The sequence below is a fragment of the Ovis aries genome, chromosome 14 (assembly GCF_016772045.2).
Source record: "Ovis aries strain OAR_USU_Benz2616 breed Rambouillet chromosome 14, ARS-UI_Ramb_v3.0, whole genome shotgun sequence".
NCBI lineage: Eukaryota > Metazoa > Chordata > Mammalia > Artiodactyla > Bovidae > Ovis > Ovis aries.
In genome coordinates, this window is record NC_056067.1 from 60,876,145 (window position 1) to 60,894,421 (window position 18,277).

The 18,277-nt window shown below is 41.5% G+C and overlaps 1 protein-coding gene across 1 annotated transcript in view; it reads left to right on the top strand.

Moving 5' to 3' along the window:
- Positions 1–4,393: 4,393 nt before the first annotated feature.
- Positions 4,394–18,277, top strand: part of LOC101109994 (zinc finger protein 160) — an 82,269-nt gene continuing 68,385 nt past the window's right edge. The window contains exons 1-4 of the mRNA XM_015100679.3: positions 4,394–4,434; positions 9,522–9,588; positions 15,920–16,046; positions 16,850–18,112. Of these exons, the coding sequence (XP_014956165.3) occupies positions 9,574–9,588; positions 15,920–16,046; positions 16,850–18,112 (1,405 nt within the window). The 5' untranslated portion in view covers positions 4,394–4,434; positions 9,522–9,573. The remainder of the gene's footprint in view (positions 4,435–9,521; positions 9,589–15,919; positions 16,047–16,849; positions 18,113–18,277) is intronic.

Consider the following 18,277-nt stretch of genomic DNA (forward strand, 5'->3'; position numbering starts at 1 on the left):
CCTGAGTGGCTATAACACTGTTACTATTTCTGACATAACTGTGGTTGAAAAAGACACACATATATGAAAGGTTGACATGTCAAACTCATAGAGCCACAGAATATAAAGGTTTTTGAGGACATAGGTGATGAGGTAGTTGGAGAGATATTGGCCCAAAGTTACAAACAGTTCAGTTGTTAAATGAATAAGTACAACATGTACATTTAAGGTACAGTATGCTGACTGTAGTTAATACTGTATATTGGGGATTTGCTGAGAAAGTAAAACGTTTTCACAACACAGACACACACTGGTAATTGTGAGTTGATGGAAGTGTAAATTATTGTGATAATTAGTACAAAATGTATACATCTATCAGATAATCACATTGTATGCCTCATGTATACATCACTGCTACTTATCAAATATACATCAGTGAAGCTAGAAAAGAAAAGTGGGCGGTGTGCTGGGCTTGCCTCCTCTGAGTGGGGCTCAACCCAGGCTTCACATTAAGGTGTTGAGGCATTTTGCATATACGTGTTTTGTAGTCTCTCACCAGAGATTTCCCTTCATATGGTTGGTATGACAAGAAATAGTCTTATTTGTCACACCTGGCTCAGATGGTAAAGAATCTACCTGCAGGGCAGGAGACCCGGCTTCAATCCCTGGGTCGGGAAGATCCTCTGGAGAAGGGAATGGCAAGCCTCTCCAGTATTCTTGGCCTGAAGAATTCCATGGACAAAGGAGCCTGGAGGACCAGGCTCGTAACCCTCCAGGCTCAAAGAGTAGATGCAATTGAGCAACTAACACTTTCACTTCAATAGCCAGATACGGGCTTCCCAGGTAGCTCAGTGGTAAAGAATCCGCCTGACAATGCAGGAGACTCGTGTTGGATCCCTGGGTTGGGAAGATCCCCTGGAGAAGGAAATGGCAATGCATACCAGTACACTTGCCTGGGAAATCCCATGGATAGAGGAGCTTGGCAGGCTACAGTCAATGAGTTCACAAAGAATCAGACATGACTAAGCATGTGCACAAACACAGCCAGATAAAGGTCAAAGGGTAAAAGATAATTCAATTCAGTCTGGTTACTCAGTTGTGTCTGACTCTTTGCGGCCCCATGGACTGCAGCACAGCAAGCCTCCCTGTCCATCACCAACTCTGGGAGCTTACTCAAACTTATGTCCATAGAGTCAGTGATGCCATCCAACCATCTCATCCTTTGTCATCCCCTTCTCTTCCTGCCTTCAATCTTTCCCAGCCTCAGGATCTTTTCCAGTGAGTCAGTTCCTTGAATCAGGTGGCCAAAGTGTTGGAGTTTCAGCTTCAGCATCAGTCCTTCCAATGAGTGTTTAGGACTGATTTCCTTTAGGATTGACTGGTGGGTCTCCTTGCAGTCCAAGGAACTCTCAAGAGTCTTCTCCAACACCACAGTTCAAAAGCATCAATTCTTCGGTGCTCAGCTTTCTTCACAGTCCAACTCTCATATCCATACATGACTACTGGAAAAACCATAGCCTTGACTAGATGGACCTTTGTTGGCAAAGTAGTGTCTCTGCTTTCTAATATGCTGTTCAAGCCAGGCTTCAGCAATACGTGAACCATGAACTTCCAGATGTTCAAGCTGGTTTTAGAAAAGGCAGAGGAACCAGAGATCAAATTGCCAACATCCTCAAATCATCAAAAAAGCAAGAGAGTTCCAGAAAAACATCTATTTCTGCTTTATTGACTATGCCAATGCCTTTGACTGTGTGGATCACAATAAACTGGGAAATTCTTAGAGAGATGAGAATTACCAGACCACCTGACCTGCTCTTGAGAAAACTGTATGCAGGTCAGGAAGCAACAGTTAGAACTGGACATGGAACAACAGACTGGTCCCAAATAGGAAAAGGAGTACATCAAGGCTGTATATTGTCACCCTGCTTATTTAACTTCTATGCAGAGTACATCATGAGAAATGCTGGGCTGGAAGAAGCACAAGCTGGAATCAAGATTGCTGGCAGAAATATCAATAACCTCCGATATGCAGATGACACTACCCTTATGGCAGAGAGTGAAGAGGAACTAAAAAGGCTCTGGTGAAAGTGAAAGAGGAGAGTAAAAATTTGCTCAAAGCTCAACATTCAGAAAACTAAGATCATGACATCTGGTCCCATCACTTCATGGGAAATAGATGGGGAAACAGTGGAAACAGTGTCAGACTTTATTTTTCTGGGCTCCAAAATCACTGCAGATGGTGATTGCAGCCATGAAATTAAAAGATGCTTACTCCTTGGAAGGAAAGTTATGACCAACCTAGACAGCATATTTTAAAAAGCAGAGACATTACTTTGTCAGCAAAGGTCAGTCTAGGCAAGGCTATGGTTTTTCCAGTAGTCATGTATGGCTGTGAGAGTTGGACTGTGAAGAAAGCTGAGCACCGAAGAATTGATGCTTTTGAACTGTGGTGTTGGAGAAGACTCTTGAGAGTCCCTTGGACTGCAAAGAGATCCAACCAGTCCATCCTAAAGGAGATCAGCCCTGTGTGTTCATTGGAAGGACTGATGTTGAAGCTGAAACTCCAGTACTTTGGCCACCTGATGCAAAGAGCTGACTCATTTGAAAAGACCCTGATGCTGGGAAAGATTGAGGGCAGGAGGAGAAGGGGACAACAGAGGATGAGATAGTTGGATGGCATTACCAACTCAATGGACATGGGTTTGGGTAGACTCCGGAAGTTGGTAATGGACAGGGAGGCCTGGCATGCTGTGGTTCATGGGGTCGCAAAGAGTCGGACATGACTGAGTGACTGAATTGAACTGAACTGAACTGAGGTTGGTCATAGCTTTTCTTCCAAGGAACAAGTGTTTTCTAATTTTATGGCAGCAGTCACCATCTGCAGTGATTTTGGAGTCCCCCCAAAGTAGTCTCACACTGTTTCCACTATTTCCCCATCTGTTTGCCCTGACGTGATGGGACTGAATGCCATGATCTTAGTTTTCTGAATGTCGAGTTTTAAGCCAACTTTTTCACTCAATTTCGCTTTCATCAAGAGGCTCTTTAGTTCTTCTTTGCTTTCTGCCATAAGGGTGGCAGAAAAGGGTGGTCATCTGCATATCTGAGGTTATTGATATTTCTCCCGGAAATCTTGATTCCAGCTTGTGTTTCATCCAGCCTGGCATTTCCCATGATGTACTCTGCATTTACATTAAATAAGTAGGGTGACAATATACAGCCTTGACATACTCCTTTCCCAATTTCTAACCAGTCTGTGGTTCCATGTCCAGTTCTAACTGTTGCTTCTTGACCACCATACAGATTTCTCAGGAGGCAGGTCAGATAGTCTGGTATTCCCATCTCTTGAAGAGTTTCTCAGTTTGTTGTGATCCACACAGTCAAAGGTTTTGGCATAGTCAATAAAGCAGAGGTAGATGTTTCTCTGGAATTCTCTTGCTTTTTTGATGATCCAACAGATGTTGGCAATTTGATCTCTGGTGCCTCTGCCTTTTCTAAAACCAGCTTGAACATCTGGAAGTTCATGGATCACGTATTGCTGAAGCCTGGCTTGGAGAATTTTGAGCATTACTTTGCTAGTGTGTGAGATGTGTGCAACTGTGCATTAGTTCGTGCATTCTTGAAAAGATAATTAAAATATGGTTGAATTATTTACTAAGGCTTGGTTCTCAAGTACCTGACTGTAGCCAATTACTTGCTCACAGTCTCCAAAGGAGTCCCTCAGCCAGACATGTTTGGAAATTTTTCCTCTTTTTTTTTTTTTTTTTGTCGCCTGGCTTGTGGGATCTGTTCATGGAAGGCATTGAAAACCTGGAACCCTAACCTATAGATCACCAGGAACTGCCCCCGCCCCCCGCCTCAAATTCTTATTTTTGATGGCTCCAAGTGAATGGGAAACAAAAGAAAAAGTAACGCTCCGAAGGGAAGTGAGTATAAAATTGCACATTCCACACAAGCACAATTTTGCATTTCCAGTTACTTCTGGTTTCCATCACCCACTCTAAAACTCGTGCTGTCGCTTTAGTAAAGAAGAAGCTGTAACTGCCTGGGGTCTCAGAAGGCCAAAATCCAAGCTCCGCCCACACTGCCAAGCTCCGCTCCCACGTCCAAGCGATCGGTCGCTTGGGTGCTCAGAGTCTGTGTCCATCCGCTCGTGTTTTCACATAAACCGTGGTCAACCGGAAGTGGCACGGCTCTCTAATTCCGCACCAAGCCTGGCTCCAAAGGACACCGGACACGTTCAAAGGATCCAAAGTAAAAACGCAGACCCCCTTCGGAGAGGAGGAAGAGACAAACTCTCCCAGGACGAGACCAGGCGTCTGCAGGCTCCGCTCCTCCAGGCACACAGCCTCCTTCCATCCTGACGCCTATCAGCGGTCCTGCCCCCGGCCAACGGTGCGCATGCGCAATTCCCTCCGGACACGGAAGCGGATCCCGAGGAAAGGCTGACGCGCTCGGGTGAGTGACTTGGTTGTTGAGTTCGTTACTGCGCTCTGTGGAGTTCAGGCCCCCTCCTCCACAGCTGGGTTTCGGGCGTCTCCCAGTAACGTAAACCTCGAACCCGGTTGTCGCTCTCGCTCTGAGACCACCCCTACCCCCTGTGGCGGCGTCGCCACAAGGCTCGGTTCGGTCCCGGGAGTCCGGGCCCGGTTTCAGTTAAAATCGCTCCGACTCAGGTACCGGCCCAAGCTTTTCGCGTTCGGTCCGTACAGACGCTAAACGCCTGCAGCGGTATTTTCCTGCTTTGATGACCTCTCTCAACCCTTCGGCGGACTCCCGACTGCTTCCCGTCTCCCCCCGCCCTCCTCCGCCCTATTCCGTTATAGCACGTCCTCACTCAGGAGGTGGATCGCCCTTGACCTCCCTCCTAGGAGAGCAGAGAGGGAATATTGAAGCAGAGGTATATGCAGTCAGCGAGGCATCAGAACGTTTGGGGAGAAAGAATTAGAGGGATTGAACAGAGATTGTAACAGTGAGGCCTAACAGTCTGTGGGAGGAGGAATAGAGAGGGAGGGAAACAAAATGATGCCTATAATCAGTGGAGGAAGCACAGAAAAGGACACAAAAGGAGAGAAGCAGAAGGACCCAGGGAGACACATAGAGAACAAAGCACAGAGTGGCGGCGAAAGCGGAAAACCCAAACCCAGCTGAATATTGAGCTGATTAAATGTGGACTATTAAGTTAGGAAGTACTAAGTAGTGTCTCTATAGGCTATATTTGTTTAAAGTTTGTTGACATGTTTAAATTATGCAGAGGAGAGTGATGATTGCAAAAGCAGGTGTTTGAGGCATCTGCATTTTCTAATTTTGCTTCAGATGACTCCATCTGAAGGCAATCCCAGGCCTTCCAGAGGGCAGAGACTTAGTTCCAGGTTGTTCTCTTCCCTTCTAAGAAATGGGGAAAGAATCTGTGTTACCACAGAGTTCTTTTGAAAATGGCCATTATTATCAGTACTGTTGCAATCACACCCTTTATTCTATGGCTCCTGTCAATCTTTTCTAAATTTGATGTATCCTCACATTTGTTTTAGCTTTAATCTCAGGAACCATTGGATATGTTATAAATATCCAAATTATTTTTACTGTAAATTTTATTGCTCAGATTACCGGGTTAATATGCTTTCTACTCTATTCTGTATTGGAACTATTCTGAATAGACATCAACTCTACTTGTCTGGTAGATTACTGTGCATGTGGAAAGGATGTTGATCATCTTTTAACACTCAAAACCTAGTTTAACCAGTTTAATATTCAGTAGCTTCTTTCTTGCCTTAACTGATCAGCTCAATTGGTGAGCTCTGAACTGAAGTGTCCAAATAAATAGATTGTTGCCTCTATGCAGATGTTAAAGGATGGGCTGGATTTGTTACTGGTCTGAGTTCTTGGGCTCTACTCAATAGGAACTGATAACCGGCCAGGTGAGGAATTCAGACAAAGCTTTACTGGGACTTGTGCTGCAAGACAAGTGAACAAGAATAAGAAACATTTGCCCTTGCTTGTTCCCTGATGGGAGGCGGGGCTGGTTCCTTAAATGGGGTGGGAGTAGGGGCAGATAAGTACATCTGACTGGAGGTGTGGCTTAGATGGTCTGCCCACCTGTTTGGTGATGCTGTGTACAGAGATCCTGTGCAGTATCCTGCTTTTGTTCTCAGCACCTCAGAAGTGGCAGTTGGGTTTTGGCCTTTTTGTGTCTTCAGTTCAGTCGCTCAGTTGACTCTTTGCAGCCCAAGGACTGCAGCACACCAGGCTTCCCTGTCCATCACCAACTCTGGGAACTTGCCCAAACCCATGTCCATCAAGGCAGTGATGCCATCCAACCATCTCATTCTCTATCATCCCCTTCTCCTTCTGCCCTCAGTCTTTCCCAGCATCAAGGTCTTTTCAAATGAGTCAGTTCTTCACATCAGGTGGCCAAAGTATTGGAGTTTCAGCTTCAGCTTCAGTCCTTCCGATGATTGTTTAGGACTGATTTCCTTTAGGATTGACTCATTGGATCCCCTTGCAGTCCAACGGACTCTCAAGAGTCTTCTCCAGCACCACAGTTCAAAAGCATCAATTCCTCGGCACTCAGCTTGCTTTATAGTCCAACTCTCACATCCATACATGACCACTGGAAAAAACATTGTTTTGATTAGACAGACCTTTGTTGGCAAAGTAGTGTCTCTGCTTTTTAATATGCAGTCTAGGTTGGTCATAGCTTTTCTTCCAAGGAACATGTGTCTTTTAATTTCATGGCTGCAGTCACCATCTGCAGTGATTTTGGAGCCCCCTTCAGTGTTTCCATTGTTTCCCCATCTATTTGCTATGAAGTGATGGGACCAGATGCCATGATCTTAGTTTTTTGAATGTTGAGTTTTAAGCCAACTTTTTCACTCTCCTCTTTAATCAAGAGGCTCTTTAGTTCTTCTTCGCTTTCTGCCAGAAGGGTGATATCATCTGTGTATCTGAGGTTATTGATATTTCTCCTGGCAATCTTGATTCCAGCTTGTGTTTCATCCAGCCCAGCATTTCACATGATGTACTCTGCATTTAAGTTAAATAAGCAGGGTGACAATATACAGCCTTGAGGTACTCCTTTCCTGATTTGGAACCAGTCTGTTGTTCCATGTCCAGTTCTAACTGTTGCTTTTTGACCTGCATACAGATTTCTCAGGAGATAGATCAGGTGGTCTGGTATTCCATCTCTTTAAGGATTTTCCACAGTTTGTGATCCATACAGTCAAAGGCTTTGGTGTTGTCAATAAAGCAGAAGTAGATGTTTTTCTGGAACTCTTTTGCTTTTTCTATGATCCAGTGGATGTTGGCAATTTGATCTGTCATTTCTTTGCCTTTTCACAATGCAGCTTGAACATCTGGAAGTTCTCAGTTCATGTACTGTGAAGCCCAGCTTGAAGAATTTTGAGCATCATTTTGCTAGCGTGTGAGATGAATGCAGTTGTGGAGTAGTTTGAACATTCTTTGGGACTGCCTTTCTTTGGGATTGGATTGAAAACTGACCTTTTCCAGTCCTGTGGCTACTGCTGAGTTTTCCAAATTTGCTAGCATATTGAGTGAAGCACTTTCACAGCATCGTCTTTTAGGATTTGAAATAGCTCAGCTGGAATTCCTTCACCTTCACTAGCTTTGTTCCTAGTGATGCTTCCTAAGTCCCACTTCACTTAGCATTCCAGCATGTCAGGCTCTAGGTGAGTGATCACACCATGGTGGTTATCTGGGTCATGAAGATATTTTTTTGTACAGTTCTTATGTGTATTCTTGCCACCACTTCTTAATATCTTCTGCTTCTGTTAGGTCCATACCATTTCTGTCCTTTATTGTGCCCATCTTTGCATGAAAAGTTCCATTGGTATCTCTAATTTTCTTGAAGAGATTTCTAGTCTTTCCATTCTATTGTTTTCGGCTATTTCTTTGCATCGATCACTGAGGAAAGTGTTCGTATTTCTCCTTTCTAGTCTTTGTAACTGCATTCAAATGGGTATGTTTTTCCTTTGTCTTTCACTTCTCTTCTTTTCTCAGCTATTTGTAAGGCCTCCTCAGACAACCATTTTGTGTTTGTGCATTTCTTTTTCTTGGGGATGATCTTGATCACTACTTCCTGTACACTGTCATGAACCTCCATCCATAGTTCTTCAGGCACTCTGTTTATCAGATCTAATCCCTTGAATCTATTTGTCACTTTTTTGGGGGCAGAAGGGAGGGTGGGCGCACATACAGCTGTGCATGTATGCAGTTATTTTTAGTTCTTTCTTTCTTTTTTTTTTAATTGTATTTTGTGCTCAGTGCATTTGTTTAGGTACAGAGCAGTACTGTAGGGGGGGGGTCCCAGGTTCCAGCCTTTCTCAGATTGATGTGAAACTTTGTTCCAATAGAGCCCAGTTCATGATGAAGAAATTGTTCAGAGCACATCTCTGTGGGTGACCTTCTTTCTTGTGTTTCTGGAGTAATAACTATTTTTCATTTTATATTTTTTGATTGTAATGTTTTTTGGAAAAGAGGAATTAAATGTTTGAAATAGCTCAGATGGTAAAGCATCTGCCTACAATGCAGGAAACCCAAGTTCGATCCCTGGGTCGGGAAGATCCCCTGGAGAAGGAAATGGCAACTCACTTCAGTATTCTTGCCTGGAGAATTCCATGGACCGAGGAGCCTGGTAGGCTACAGTCCATGGGGTCGCAAAGAGTCAGACACAACTGAGTGACTTCACTCACTCAAACCCATGAAAAAGAAGTTTCTCTTGCTCAGGAACATGAAAGTTAATCTGGAATTAGGACAAACCCTTTCTACTTAAGTCTGTCCAGACTGCCACTTCAACCCAGTTCTGCTTACTCAACTCAGACTTTTTCTGGGTAACGTAAAATTACTCCTGCTCTGAGCCTCAGTATACTCACCTGTAACCCACAGTAGACCAGTTTGCGGGTATAGTAAAAACTTCAAATGTGTTCCAGTCCAGCAACAGTTACAAAAAACACTTAAGAAAGAAACAGAGGCATAGGCCCAGAGATAAAGGCACATCTTTTTCTCAGCTTGTCTTTATCTATCTCTGAATCAGGGGTAAATCATAAATTTGATTGTGTCATCCTTGGCATTAAATCCTTTTATGGTTTCCCATTACCATCAGGACAGAAATCTCAGTTATTCATTATAGCTCACAGGGAGCTCTAGAACTGGGGTGACCCTCCAGAGTTGCTTCCAGTTAACATAAGGGGCAGCTTCCATATCCTTTATCAACCAGTCATTGGATGCTGGCCACCTGCAAGAGAGAACTTGGAGGAGGCAGGTTCCTTGGACTGAGTGCCAAATGGACAAAGGGTGATGTAATTGCAGCAGAGTGTGGGTTTCGGCAGCAGGGAGGGGCTTCCTGAAGTTCGTGAAAAACTTACTAATTGGTCTTCCTGTAGAAATTTATTGTCCCTGGATCCTTCCTGTTACAATTGGCAGCCAAGGACCATCTTTCCCCACATTAAGGTTCTCCTTCTGGTATCTTTGTGGCAGAGCAGGGTGGTATGTTGATTGTAAGCATTAAACAACATATTTTCCTCATACAGAATAATCTTACCTGAAGAATCTAAGAAGAAAAAGAGGAGGAAAGAAAGAGGAATGGAGCTTTCCCAGGTAAAAATCATATTCTTTGTTGATCTGTTAACTCTTTCCTAAAAAGACAGGATTTGGACTTGTTAAACTTCTCTGTCCATGAAGTTTCCTGCCTAAAATATTTAATCACACACAGGGCCTTCCCTGAATCTCCTCTCATCTCCCTGCAGATTGATCTTCACTGTGACCCAGTGACCTGGAACTTGGGAAGAGGGTCCTTTTAGGCGATCCTCCTGTGAAAGGTTTTGTTCTCAGGCGTGGATTGGAGGGTGAGAGTAGGCTCTGTGGTGTCAGTGAGGTATGGTAGTAAGAATTGTTCAGAAAACCCTTCTGCATGCCCTTTCAGCTCCATGTAAACCAAAGAGGCTACATATGAGCAGTATATCGGTTGGCCAAAAAGTTCGTTCAGATTAGAAAAACTCAAATGAACTTTTTGGCCAATGCAATACTAATGTGGGCCAAGGAGGTGTAGAATGAAAGACTGATGGGGAAACATGCTTTTTGAGATTTTAAAAGTTAAAGAAGTGAATCAGTATGTTTCTGGCTCTAAAATATTTCTGTACACTAGCAATCAACAAATTGAAAGTAAGTAAAACAATTGCATTCACAAGACCATCAGAAAGAGTAAGAATTAATTTAAGGAACTGGAAGATTTGTACAATGAAAACTACAAGTATTGATGAAAGAGTTAAAAGAAAAATAAATGTCAAGATAGTCTGTGATTGCTGATTGGAAGACTTAGAGTAGTTAAGATGGTAGTACTTGCCAGAGTGTTAAAAAGATTCAGAACAATCCCTGTTAGAATCCCAGCAGTCAATTTTGTACAAATGTGACCCTGGTCCTAAAATTCATTTTGAGTAAGTGTGGATCCCAGATAGCCAAAATAATGTGAAAAAGAACAGAGTTGGAGGGCAGCATCAAACCATACTGCTAACCAGGGATAAACAAATATGTGTTTTTAGCATGAGAAGGGTAATATAGATCAAAGTGATAGACAGTCCACAAGTAAACCCATCCATATTTCTTTTTTATTTTTTAATTAATTATTTGGCTGTGTTGGGTCTTAGAGGTGGCACATAGGCTACTCTCTAGTTTTGGTGCTCAGGCTCCAGAGTGAGTGGCCTTAGTTGCCCCACAACATGTGGGATTTTACTTCTCTTACCAGGGATCGAACCCAGGTCCCCTGTATTGGAAGGTGTATTAACCACCGAACTCCCAGGGAAGTCCCAGTCTATTCCTCTTTTTGAAAGAATGCCAGAAACATTCACAGAAAAAGAGTATCTGTTTTTTTTTTTTTCCTTAAAAGAGTAGTCTCTTTAAAAAAAAATTGAAGTGTAGTTGATTCACAATGATTTGTCAATGTCTGGTGTACATTAAAGTGATTCATTTATATATATATATATATATATATATATATATATGTACACACACACACATTACTTTTTATATTCTTTTCCATTATGGTTTATTTCACAATATTGATGATAGTTCTCTGTGCTGTACAGTATGACCTTGTTATTTATCCATTCTCTAGAGAATGGTTTGCATCTGCTAATTCTAAACTTTCAATCCATTCTCCCCATCCCACCTCCCCCTTGGCAACCACAAGTCTGTTCTCTGTCGGCAAATTTATATCAGTTTGATAGATAGGTTCATTTGTGTTATAGTTTAGAATCCAGTGATACCATATGGTATTTGTCTTTCTCTGAGTTATTTAGTATGATAATCTCTAGATGCATCCATGTTCTTGCAACTGAAATGGCTTCATTCTTTTTATGGCTGCATAGTATTCCATTGTATGTATGCATGCATGACATCTTATTTAGCCATTCATCTGTCAGTGGACATTTATGTTGTTTCCATGTCTTGGCTATTGTGAATAGTGCTGCTTTGAACATAGGGGTGCATGTACCTTTCTGAATTATAGTTTTGTCCACATATATTTCCAGGGGGTGGGATTGCTGGATCATATGGCAACTACTCTATATTTTTATTTTTTTGAAGAACCTCCATACTGTCTTCCATAGTGGCTTTGTCAGCTTACATTCCTACCAACAGTGTAGGAGGGTTCCCTTTCTCCACACTCTCTGCAGCATTTGTCATTTGTAGACTTTTTAAGAATGACCATTCTGATCAGTGTGAAGTGAGGTACCGTATTTTAGTTTTGGTTTGTATTTCTCTGATAATTAATGATGTTGAGTGTCTTTTCAGGTGCCTTTTGCCCATCTGTATGTCTTCTTTCACGAAATGTCTGTTTAGATCTTCTGCCCATTTTTCGATTGGGTTGTGTTTTGTTTGTTTTTAAATTGTGTGAGATATCTGTATATTTTGGAAATTAAGCACTTGTTGGTTGCATCATTTCCAGGTATTTTCTCTTGGTCTGTAGGTTGTCTTTTTTGTTTCGTTGATGGTTCCTTTTGTTATACAAAACCTCATAAATTTGATTGGTCCCCTCTGTTTATGTTCACTTTTACTTCTATCACTTTGGGAGGCAGACCTAAGAAAAATAATTTTTTTGGTTCAGCCATGTTATAGTATGTATCAATACTGCATTCCTTCTCGCATCTAAAGTGGGTCTCTTGTAGGCAGCATATGGTATGCTCAGTTTTTCAATCCAGTCTGTCACTCTATGTCTTTTATTGGAGCATTCAAGTCCATTGACATTACAGGTAATTATTAATAGATAGGTATATACTGCCAATTTAAACCTTGTTTTCCAGTTGATTCTGTATTTCTTTTTTTCCTCTGTTTCTCCTTTTGCAGTTTGATGATTTCCTTTTATATTATGCTTGTGTTCTGTTCCTTTTGGTTTTTGTGAAATAGTTTTTGATTTATGGTTATCCTGTTTTTCAAGTATGTTAAACTCTTCCTCTATCTACTTTCTTTAGGCTGATAGTCATATAGGCTTAAACACTCTTTTTGTTAAAAAATTAACAAATCTATATTTTCTCCTGGATTGGAAGAATGAATGTGGTTTAAATGACCAAACTGCTCGAATACATCTACACATTTAATGTCTGTTCACTCGCTCAGTTGTGTCGGATTCTTTGTGACCCCATGAATCACAACACGCCAGGCCTCCCTGTCCATCACCAACTCCTGGAGTTCACTCAGACTCAACGTCCATCGAGTTGGTGATGCCATACAGCCATCTCATCCTCTGTCGTCGCCTTCTCCTCCTAGCCCCAATCCCTCCCAGCATCAGAGTCTTTTCCAGTGAGTCAACTCTTCGCATGAGGTGCCCAAAGTACTGGAGTTTCAGCTTTAGCATCATTCCTTCCAAAGAAATCCCAGGGCTGATCTCCTTCAGAATGGACTGGTTGGATCTCCTTGCAGTCCAAGGGACTCTCAAGAGTCTTCTCCAACACCACAGTTCAAAAGCATCAATTCTTCAATTCTCAGCTTGCTTCACAGTCCAACTCTCACATCCATACATGACTACTGGAAAAACCATAGCCTTGACTAGACAGACCTTTGTTGGCAAAGTAATGTCTCTGCTTTTGAATATGCTGTCTAGGTTGGTCATAACTTTTCTTCCAAGGAGTAAGCATCTTTTAATTTCATGGCTGCAGTCACCATATGCAGTGATTTTGGAGCCAAAAAAAAAAAAAAAAGTCTGACACTGTTTCCACTGTTTCCAGTCTATTTCCCACAAAGCGATGGGACCAGATCCAATGATCTTTATTTCCTGAATGTTGAGCTTTAGGTCAACTTTTTCACTCTCCTCTTTCACTTTCATCAAGAGGCTTTTTAGCTCCTCTTCACTTTCTGCCATAAGGGTGGTGTCCTCTGCATATCTGAGGTTATTGATATTTCTCCTGGCAATCTTGATTCCAGCTTGTGCTTCTTCCAGCCCAGCGTTTCTCATGATGTACTCTGCATATAAGTTAAATAAGCAGGGTGACAGTATACAGCCTTGACGTACTCCTTTTCCTATTTGGAACCAGTCTGCTGTTCCATGTCCAGTTCTAACTGTTGCTTCCTGACGTGTATATAGGTTTCTCAAGAGGCAGGTCAGGTGCTCTGGTATTCCCATCTCTTGAAGAATTTTCCACAGTTGATTGTGATCCACACAGTCAAAGGCTTTGGTATAGTCAATAAAGCAGAAATAGAAGTTTTTCTGGAACTCTCTTGCTTTTTCCATGATCCAGCAGATGTTGGCAATTTGATCTCTGGTTCCTCTGCCTTTTCTAAAACCAGCTTGAACATCTGGAAGTTCATGGTTCACGTATTGCTGAAGCCTGGCTTGGAAAATTTTGAGCATTACTTTACTCGTGTGTGAGATGAGTGCAACTGTGTGATAGTTTGAGCATTCTTTGGCATTGCCTTTCTTTGGGATTGGAATGAAAACTGACCTTTTCCAGTCCTGTGGCCACTGCTGAGTTTTCCAAATTTGCTGGCATATTGAGTGCAGCACTTTCACAGCATCATCTTTCAGGATTTGAAATAGCTCAACTGGAATTCCATCACCTCCACTAGCTTTGTTCATAGTGATGCTTTCTAAGGCCCACTTAACTTCACATTCCAGGATGTCTGGCTCTAGGTGAGTGATCACACCATCGTGATTATCTTGGTCTTGAAGATCTTTTTTGTACAGTTCTTCTGTGTACTCTTGCCATCTCTTCTTAATATCTTCTGCTTCTTTTAGGTCCATACCATTTCTTTCCTTTATCTAGCCCATCTTTGCATGAAATGTTCCCTTGGTATCTCTAATTTTCTTGAAGAGATGTCTAGTCTTTCCCATTCTGTTGTGTTCCTCTATTTCTTTGCACTGATTGCTGAAGAAGGCTTTCTTATCTCTTCTTGCTATTCTTTGGAACTCTGCATTCAGATGCTTATATCTTTCCTTATCTCCTTTGCTTTTCGCTTCTCTTCTTTTCACAGCTATTTGTAAGGCTTCCCCAGACAGCCATTTTGCTTTTTTGCATTTCTTTTCCATGGGGATGGTCTTGATGCCTGACTCCTGTACAATGTCACGAACCTCAGTCCATAGTTCATCAGGCACTCTATCTATCAGATCTAGTCCCTTAAATCTATTTCTCATTTCCACTGTATAATCATAAGGGATTTGATTTAGGTCATACCTAAATCATACCTAGATTTAGGTCTAGTGGTTTTCCCTACTTTCTTCAGTTTAAGTCTAATGTGATCCGTATCAAATTACCCATGACATTTTTCACAAAAGTAGAATAATCCTAAAATGTATGTGCATATTTACAAGAGAAATCAGACAAAAGGTTACATTTTATACTATTCTACTTATATGCAAATGTCCCAAAGAGGTACATCTATTGAGGTAAAGCATTAGTGGTGTCCAGGGACTGATAGCAAATGGGGAAGAAAGAAACAACTGCTGAATGGGTAAAAGATTTCCTCTGGGGATGACTGAAATATTTTTGAATGAGAAAGAGGTAATGTTCAACATTATAAATGTACTAAATGTCACTGAATGGTCCTTTCAGTTCAGTTCAGTTGCTCAGTCATGCCCAACTCTTTGTGACCCCATGAATTGCAGCACGCCAGGCCTCCCTGTCCATCACGAACTCCTGGAGTTCACTCAAACTCACGTCCATCGAGTTGGTGATGCCATACAGCCATCTCATCCTCTGTCGTCGCCTTCTCCTCCTGCCCCCAATCCCTCCCAGCATCAGAGTCTTTTCCAGTGAGTCAACTCTTCATATGAGGTGCCCATAGTAGTGGAGTTTCAGCTTTAGCATCATTCCTTCCAATGAACACCCAGGACTGATCTCCTTCAGAATGGACTGGTTGGATCTCCTTGCAGTCCAAGGGACTCTCAAGAGTCTTCTCCAACACCACAGTTCAAAAGCATCAATTCTTCAATTCTCAGCCTTCTTCACAGTCCAACTCTCACATCCACACATGACTGCTGGAAAAATCATAGCCTTGACTAGACAGACCTTTGTTGGCAAAGTAATGTCTCTGCTTTTGAATATGCTATCTAGGTTGGTCATAACTTTCCTTCCAAGGAGTAAGCGTCTTTTAATTTCATGGCTGCAATCAACATCTGCAGTGATTTTGGAGCCCCCAGAAATAAAGTCTGACACTGTTTCCCCATCTATTTGCCATGAAGTGACGGGACCAGATGCCATGATCTTAGTTTTCTGAATGTTGAGCTTTAAGACAACTTTTTCACTCTCCTTTAAAAGTGGCTTTGTTAATATGATTTCACCTCAGTTAAAAAAAAATTGGAGGACTGTAACTTGCTCAGAATTATCTTATATGGATCACTGAGAACATTCATTCCAGCCAAGCCAGTCCTTACACATCTCATTCTGTAAGACTGATTTTCAGAACTCTCTCCCTATTCATTTGGTGAAATGTTTCCTTTCAGGGACTGTTTACATTCAAGGATGTGGCCGTAGAATTCACTCAGGAAGAGTGGGAATGCCTGGATCCTACTCAGAGGGCCTTGTACAGGGACGTGATGCTGGAGACCTACAGGAACCTGCTTTCCCTGGGTGAGGAAAACATCTCTGTTTGTAATTTTTTCCCATATGAATGCTCTCTCTGACCTTAGGTAACAAATATCCAGAACATTTATTGTACACTATATATGTATATTTTTACCATATAATTGATACTCCATGAAATCCCATAGTTGAGATTTCAGACAGTTTTCCTTAATTCTTAAACTTTATACATATGTGTGTTGATCTGAGCCTGATATGTCCAAAGTCAGTGATTCTCAAGATACTTTTTACGTTTCATATCATGTGTTCCTTCTGGAATGAAAAAAAAATTTTTTTGTACTTACTCAAGAGTCTTTTAGAATTCCAGAGACTATAATTTTGTATAATTATGGTTATTTGTTAACTTACTTGCTAGATTTGTCATGATTTATGAAAATGTATCAATTATTGTGATGTATAGATTTGTAAAAATATTTTTTCTTGCATCATGTTCACGTGATTAAACGGTATTATAAAGATTAGGGATTAGGGAAGACAGTCTCAAATCTCAATTATGATTTCATGCCTCCAGTTCTGTAAGCCAATATGTAGACAGACTTTCTACTTATGGATTATCATTTAATTATCCAAGTTATATGGCAATAAAGTGTGCGTTGTACATTGTATGTACTTGAAATTTTATTATCTGAGATAAGAGAAAACATTAATGCTGGAAAAAGTATAAAAAGAAAACTAAAAAAACTATCATAGTAGTGTTTGAAGACCATGATTGATGAACTTCTGTGATCGTTGTATTATTTTTGTGTAAGTGTCTAATTCAATATGAAATATTTTCCAACTCTATGTAATAGGAAGCTATTCTGCCACATTTGCAGTCAAGGAATTATCATCCCCAAAAGAGGACATCAGTAAAGGAGAATTGTGCCACCTAATGACATTAGAAAAAAATGAAACTTATGGCATCAAGGAATTTGACCTCAAGGAAATCTGTGAAAATATGCAGGAGAGGGAGAGTGAGTGGGGATGTGATGCAAGAAACGACAAAGAAGTGCTTTTGACCCACAACAAAAATCTCAGTCAGAGAGAAGATCAGGATAATAAATCCTTAATTAATTTTCCTCAGAGTGTTTCTGTAAGAAGTAATACATATGAATATTTCACACATGACAAGCCATTCATAAGAAATTTGTTAACAATGAAAGATAACATAATCATCGCTGGAAACAATGTAAAGCGTTTGGACAGCAGAACTGGAGCACGGCTGCAGGCACAGGTGGCTGAACTGCAGAGATTTCCAACTGAGGAGAAAATGTATGGAGGCGCTCAACTTGAGAAGTCAGTCAGCAGTGGTTCTTCGGTTTCCCCACTTCATCAAATTCCTCCTAGTGTGGAAACCACTGTGTTATCTGCACAACACAGGAGAACACACACTCGAGAAAAATCTTACAACTGTAATGACTGTGGGAAGGCCTTTAGCGAAAAATCAAACCTCACAAATCACAAGAGAATTCACTCTGGACAGAAACCTTATAGATGTAGTGACTGTGGCAAAGCCTTTAACCACCAGTCCCGCCTTATAGCACATCAGAGAGTACATGCAGAAGAGAAAGCATATAAATGTGATGTCTGTGGCAAGGTCTTTAGTCGAAATTCACATCTTGCAAATCATCAGAGGATGCACACTGGAGAGAAACCTTACAAATGCAATCAATGTGGCAAAGCTTTTACCCAATTTTCACACCTTAGCAGACATCAGAAGATGCATGCTGGAGAGAAACCACACAAATGTAATGAGTGTGGCAAGCATTTTACCCAGCGTTCAAACCTTATGGCACACCAGAGAATTCATACAGGAGAAAAACCTTTTAAATGTAATAAATGTGATAAGGCTTTTATTGAACGGTCACAGCTTTGGGGTCACGAGAGAACTCATACTGGAGAGAAACTTTACAAATGTGATGAGTGTGGAAAAGCCCTTACAAGACATTCATATCTTACGCAACATAAAACCATCCACACTGGAGAAAAACCTTACAAATGTAATGAGTGTGGCAAAGCTTATACCCAGTTTGCAAGCCTCACAAGGCATCTGAAAATACACACTGAAAACAAACATAGGCCTCACACATGTGGCAATGCTTTTATTCAAAGCTCAAAGTTAAAACAATTCAGACAAAATTTCTGAGTGTATTCCAGTCTTACTCAGCTAATGGGACTCTATCAGGGTGGAAGAACACATACAGATGCCCAGCAGACACATGAAAAGATGCTCAGCATCA